Source organism: Vombatus ursinus, unplaced genomic scaffold (genome assembly GCF_900497805.2).
Source record: "Vombatus ursinus unplaced genomic scaffold, bare-nosed wombat genome assembly UNPS02014786.1, whole genome shotgun sequence".
In the NCBI taxonomy this organism is placed as follows: Eukaryota; Metazoa; Chordata; class Mammalia; order Diprotodontia; family Vombatidae; genus Vombatus; species Vombatus ursinus.
In genome coordinates, this window is record NW_020954564.1 from 34413044 (window position 1) to 34420066 (window position 7023).

Genomic DNA, 7023 nt, shown 5'->3' on the forward strand with positions numbered 1-7023 from the left:
TGAGCACTGAATGATGTATATAATTAACATGGGGCAGCTAGGTGACTCAATGGACAGAGTGTTGGGCCTGGAATGAGGAAGACCCGAGTTCAAATCTGGCCTCAAATACTTACTAGTTGTTTGACCCTGGCCAAGTCACTTAACCTTTTGCCTCAGTTTCCTCTTCTGTGAAATGAGCTGGAGAAGGAAATGGCAAACCACTCCAGTATCTTTGCTAAGAAAAGCCCAAATGGGGTCATAAAGACTGAAATGACTGAAAAACAAAAACAACATATTTAATGTAAAAGGTCTACAAACCTTATAGTGCTATATAAATGTAAATTTGTTATTCTTCCTCCTCCTCCTCTTTCCACTCCACTGTGTAGCCTCCTCCATATAGACATAAAAACACATAATCACATACTTACACATTATAGATATACATGCATGGGCAGCTATACGCAAGGATGATGAATAGGACACAAACATATTATATATATCTTTGTGTACTGACATACCTTGATGCACATACATGCACATATACACACACAATGAATTGATTATGCTTGAATACACACAAGCTTCTCTGCAGCAACATTAAACAGAGACAATGATGAAGACAACATTTATTGGCTTATTATGTTATAATAGGCTAAATATTATAATATTATATATTTAAATAAATTAAATATATAATATATATTTAGGCTAAATATTATAAGCCTGGTGAGTCCCTTTCCCTGTGCCAGAGCCTGGAAAGCTGGGAAGGGGGAGACAAAAGAAAGAAAAAATCAGGCCCCAGTTTTGGAGAAGCTGCTAGTGTTACAGGTAAGCCAGGTCAAGCAGTACAGCCCCTAGGGACTCTCTAAGCCAAGAAAGGACAGGAAGGGAGAAGTCGTGAAAGGCTTTGGGGGCTTCTGAGGGGGCTTCCTGGAGGGATGAGATAGGACTGTTTTTGAAGGCATCAAGGAGAGAATGAACAGAGTAGATAGAAAGGAGGCTCAGGCTGAAAAGGGATGATGGGAAAATCCATGTCCTCTGCTTCATTTCACTGTCCCTCAGGTCCAGGCCTTTTTGGGGGGCTACAGTCCCATGAGAAGCTGATTCCTGGGAGCTCTTTGGAGAGAGGCTGCACTATCAATCTGGAGACCTGAGTTGGAGTATTGGCTCTGACCCTCTGTCCCTGTGTGAACTTGGCCACTTACCCTCCTTGGGTGTGCTTCCTCATCTATAAAGTATAGATAAGTAATTCCTCATGGGACAGTTTTATGGGCTATAGAAATGTTAATTATTATTGGCAGGAGTAGTATAGAATCTCTGTCTTGTTGGTCTGCAACGGTAGGTCTGGGGAGGGGGTGGAGAAAGGCAAAGGGATAATTCCCCTAGCCAACATTGGTCCTACACCCAATCTTCTCAGGCATCAAGTGACATAGGACACCAGAATATGCCAGAATTCCCATTTTGGATTTTGTGGAAGTGAAGCCTGATCAGATGAGAAATTTACTCTATTGAGCCAGCAATGGGAGTGCAAAAAGGATCCAGGCATCCTGGGTCTCAGTCTTCACCACTGCTTCTCCTTCCCTTTCAAATGTAGCTGGGGAAGGGACTTTACTAGGAGCCTGAAATCTTCTCCAGATAGGTATGGGGTAAGCCGCAAAAGAAGCAGAAGGTTTTAAACCCCAAGGAGCTGACAAAGGGGGATGTCATCGGCAGCGTCCCTAGTGACACCTTCCCCTGGGCTGGGCTAAGATTCTGTCACCACCTGATGACTTTCAGGATCTCATCTTGCTACTGTCCAGAGAAGGAAAATGTTGCCAGTCCATTCCTAAGGGATCGCCATTCCTTCCTTCCCTTTCCCACCCTTTCCCTGGAGAGGGTATCTCAATGCTTCTTGCTTCTCTGGGCGCCAACTCCCTGGAGTCCCTTCCTGCAAACCTCGCGCCTCTCCTTAGAGCCCCCTGGGAATGGGGTGGTAAGGTTCAAAGAAGGCATTCCCCAGCAGTGCTCTAGGTACTCTGTGCCCCAGATCTTCTCTCTCCTCCAGTCCCTACACCGGCCTCCTCCGACCACAATGGGGAGGGACTCGCTCCACATCTCCTTGTCGAGGCTGAGCTGCCTCCAGCACTAGGGTAGGCAGGGAAGGAGGGCGGAAGCCTGGGAGGGTTGGACGTCTCAGTGTCCCAATCTTACCTGACCCTCCAGCTTGCGGCCCCCAGAGTCTGGCTCCCCAGGGTTCGCATCCGTCTGGCAGGCGGGCTGCATACTTCCCTCCCCTCTGGGGAGGACTTCCCGGAGGAGGTGGCGGCAAAACAAAAGGAGGGAAAGGCTGGGTGGGCAGGGTAGGCAAGAGCAGTAGCAGGAGCAGCAAAGGACTGGAGAAGAATCGCCTAGGGGAACTGCGAGTAGCAGCTGGGCTCCGGGGGCGCAGGATGCGGCGGCGTGACAGTGCCTGCGGAGGCGGGGCGCAAAGATAAACTAAGATTACTAGACTCAGGCCCACAGGAGGAGAGGGAGCAGGGAGGGGCTGTCACTCTCCCACCTCCCCTCTACCCTAGGAATAGCCATTCCTCTTCCTCCCCCAGTTTCAGTTTCCGCCTCGGGTTACTCTGGTCATAACCTACGAGCAGCTGCCCGGGCGTCCCCAGGGGACCAGGCGGGGCCAGGGCCGGGAGGGGCGGGGGTAGTGGCGGCGAAAAGCGTGTGTCTCTCTCTCTCTAATATAATTGACTTGGCTCGGCCTTCCCTAAATCTCGGAAGACTGGGAGGTGGCGGTGACAGTGGAGGATGAAAAGGAGGTGGGGAGAGGGTAAGGAGGATGGAGAACAGAAGGAAAAGGGAAGGAGGGGTAGTGGGGTAAGGAGTGGAAGAAGAAAGAGATGGGCAGAGAGGAACAGACATGATGAAGTAGGAGGCGGAGGAGGAGGAGTGGTGAGAACTGAAGGGATAAGTATGATGACATGTGAAACTGACTCCTTGGATCACTTGGGCACATCTCTCTAGGAACTTTTCCTAACTGACTTCCCATCTTACAAGGGAGACTGGAGTGGGGCAGGATTCACCCATGGCGCAATGGGCACTGGGGAGAGCGTTGCCCTAGTAAATGTGGAGACGGTCTCTCTGGATCATTCCTGAGTCTCACCACCAACCTCCAATCTGACCGGATCCCAGGGGCCTTAAGACTTATTCAGGAGTTTTGAGACATTTCCCCCAAGTGCCATCTAAGTTCAAAGACTTCAGAGACCTAGTCCTTGAAGCCTGAGCTTGGGAGACCCTGAATGTTCTCTCAGGGCAAACAAGGAGTCCTTTCAAGGCCCTGTGTGTGGTTGTGTGGTTTGTCCTTCATTCCTGAACAGGACAATGACATCAGGGAGATGATGACATGACTTGCAATTGACTTTGATTTGAGTGAGTGAGGGAGGGCTGAGTCACCAGCCTCATTTTCTCTTCCAGAGCCATCTGGGTCCAGTGGCCAAATATCAATCAGGACAACTGGAGATGGCCTAGGATGCAATGGGAGATCTTGGCCCTTTTAAGTCTTTCCAGGTTCTCACTTTGAGTGAGGCAAACACCCATTCAGTGAACAGGCCTCTTTAAGAAGTGAGTCAAGGGATGGCCCCTTTGATAAAAAACAAAAACCAAACTGAGAGGGGAAGACCCTTAGGGCTGCTGGCCAAAAACTCTCTGTCTCTCTGTCTGTCTGTCTGTCTCTCTCTCCCTTTTCCAAGGCTTAAGACCTGAACAGAGCTGGAGGCTCTGAAATCAGGAAGCTTTGAGTTCAAACCCAGCCTCACGCAGTTATTAGTGTGATCCTAGGCAAATCACTTAAACCTCTGTTTGCTTTAGTTTTCTCATCTGTAAAATGGGGGTAATAATAGCCCTTACCTCCCAGGGTTCTTGTGAGGATCAAATGAGATAATAATTGTAAAGCACTTTGCTCGATTACTGTTACATAGTAAGCGATACGGAAATGTTAGTTGTTGTTGTTATGCTTACTCCCTTCCCTAGGACTTCTCTCAGGCCTTCTGAGGGGTTCAAGGGCCTGATTCCTGTGTCTGAGAAAACAGGAGAAAAAACGCTTCAATTTTCAAAAAGATATGTACCATGAATGTAATGCACTATCACTGTGCTAAGTAATACTTAGAAACTATTACTTGTTGAATATGGAGAAGCATAGACTTACATAAACAGAGTAAAGTAAGCAGAACCAAGAAAACAATATATACAATGACTAATAATGTGAATAGAAAGAACTTCAACCACAAAAATATTCAAAACTGAATGTTGTGAAGAAATTACAAAGAATAAGCATGGCCCCAAAGAAGAGTTAGGAAAAGACACATCCCCTGCTTCCTCCTTCCTTTGCTGAGGTAGGAGGTCCACAGGTGTGGAACATTGCATATAATATTCAGATTTCTTTTTTTGGGGGGGGCTAAGCAATGGGGTTAAGTGACTTACCCAGGGTCACATAGCTAGTAAATGTCAAGTGTTTGAGGTCAGATTTGAACTCAGGTCCTCCTGACTCCAGGGCTAGTGCTCTATCCATTGTATCACCTAGCTGCCCCAATATTCAGATTTCTTTCAATGTTTTGCTGGAGCTAGGGCTATTTGGTTGCAGTAAGAATCAGGATTAGGACCACCAGAGTCTCAACACAACAAGGTTAAGTAAGCTGTCCTCTGGTAGAGGACAGTGGGCCCCACTGATAGATCAGATGTCCTTCATGGACCACCTGGCCACATCAATGCTGTCTCCACTGCCTTATCTCTCCAAGATTTGTCCTAGTTCATCCTTCATTTAGCCTAACTTGGGTTGTAGTGGCAGTGGCAGCCATAATAAACAGCAGATGACAAGCATCAAGCAGCCAGCAGGGTGTCCTGGCTATGATGGGAGGTAGGACAGTGAGGAGCCCTTGCTGTACTAGGCTACCTGGCAGAGTTTTCAAAGTATTTTGCATTCATTATTTTATTTGATTTTCATAACTCAATGAGATGTAGGGAAGGAGGCAGCATGGTAATAGAAAGAACACTGGACATAGAGAGACCTGGGTTCAGATCCTGACTGCCCCTTGTAGGCTATGTAACCATAGGCAAATCACTTTCTTCTCTAGACTTCAGTTTCTTCATTTGTAAAATGAGAGCATTGCAGTAGATGCTTTCTAAGGTCCCTCCCTGTTCTTGTGGTCTATAAAAGTGTATTATTATGCCCAATTTACAGATGAAGAATTCAAGGCTTATAAAGGGACTTGCCTAAGGTCTTACAGTAAATTAAAATACTTGGACTCAAACCTTAGTCTTCTGATTTGAGTGTTATTTCCACTGTATAATTGCTGTCTTTTTGTGTGTGGCACCTCCCAAGCCCCAAATACTACCCATTTTACCTATTACAGTGCCTTGAATTCCATCACTAAAGTTTTATTTCTTTGGGTATGGAACAGGGGCTTTTTTTTTTTTTTTTAAAGTGTGCCTTGGTAGATTGGCATCCAAATTTTGTACTTATTTTTTAAATTTATTTTTAACATTTTTTTTTGAAAATTTTGAGTTTCAAGTTCTCTACCTTTAGCCCCTTCCCTACCCACTGAGAAGGCAAGCAATATGACATTAATTATACATGTGTAATCATGCAAAATACATTTCCATATTAGCCATGTCAAAAAAAGCAAGAAAAATAAGGAAAGTGAGAAAATTATACTTCAATTTACCCTTAAAAGAATAGGAGCTCCTAACCTTCTTTCTGTCATGGATCCCTTTGACAGTCTGGTTAAGCCTACGGATCTCTCTGAATAATGTTTTTAAATGCATAAAATAAAATACACAGGATTTCATAGGAAACTAATTATATTGAAATAAAGATGTGTTTTTTCCATTCAATTTTATGGACCCCCTGAAATCTATTCATGGGCCAGAGGTTAAGAATCTCTGGTCTAAACAGTCTTTTTGCAAATTCCTCTGAAAAGTGGCAGAGTCTATATTACAGAATCATGAAAGGTCAATGGTGGAGGTGATGCAGTTTGGGGTGCTGGGAACCCCAAAATGTAAGGGTACAACGTGAGTCTTCCTGGAAAGAATTCAACCACTTAAGCCTTCTTTCAGTCAAGTAGTAAGGTTTATTATAACACCAAAGGCAGAGATTCCTAGTGAATCTGCAACTTAATGGGGGTGAGATTGATACTTATATACATATAAAAAAAAAGACAGTGAGAAGTTCTGGATGGGATTAAGCAATGGTAAATAGCCTGGGGTGGGCCAAGTGAAGACAAGGAAAAGAGTTAAGTGGTCAGAGAGCCACAGTGAAATGGCTGTTAAAAGGATTATTGAGTATCTAGGTGGGCTGGGTTGGGCTAGATGCCTTGGGAGAAATGCCAGTTATCTGGGCTGCTGAAATGTGTGAGAAAGTTCAGGGACTAGGCTGCTTTCAAAGACATGGTCTTTTCCTTTTAGGGGTCCAGGTCCCCATTAGAGGGAATCTAAGAAAATACCACAGAATGTCAGAGTTGAAAGACACCTTAAAATCTAAGTTAGAGAGTGTTAGAGTTGGGAGGAACTTTAGAGACCACTATTCCAGAAAAAGAAACTGAGGCCCAGAGAGGTAAATATTTTATAGAAGATCACACAGCCAGTTAGCCCTTATCAGCTAATGTTTTGGGGGAATATTTCTCCATGAGATCAGTTTTCATCTGTGACAGACACTGATAGTTGAAATGGGTAAGAGTTTAGGTGTGGGGCTGACCTCTGTAGCATTGCATACTTGCTAGAGCCTTGGGAATTAGGAAGAACTGAGTTGAAATCCCACTCAGAAACTTATTTCTGTATTCCTTGGGCAACTTACTCAATTTCTTGGGTGCCTTCTCTGTAAAAATGAAAGGGCTGTATTTGATGACTTCAAAGGTCAGTTCAATCTCAAAAGTTCAGCTCAAGTATTATCTCTTATGAGAGGTGTTTGTTACTCCCCTCCATTGTAAGAGTTCCCTCCACAAAATTATTTTGTATTTACAGTATTTTGAATATATGTTTTGTATCTATTTTTCAATGTACATGTTGTTTAGTAGT

At 44.7% G+C, this 7023-nt stretch overlaps 1 protein-coding gene across 5 annotated transcripts in view; it reads right to left on the bottom strand.

Moving 5' to 3' along the window:
* The window catches only part of LOC114046848 (sodium-dependent lysophosphatidylcholine symporter 1-like), a 41351-nt gene extending 38986 nt beyond the window's left edge, over window positions 1-2365 (bottom strand). For all 5 annotated transcript variants that reach the window (XR_003569563.1, XR_003569562.1, XR_003569561.1 and 2 more), the window contains exon 1: window positions 2170-2365. Coding sequence is in view for 1 of the 5 variants with exons in the window: in XM_027867403.1 (XP_027723204.1) it covers window positions 2170-2241 (72 nt within the window). In the remaining 4 variants the exon portion in view is untranslated. The remainder of the gene's footprint in view (window positions 1-2169) is intronic.
* Window positions 2366-7023: the final 4658 nt, after the last annotated feature.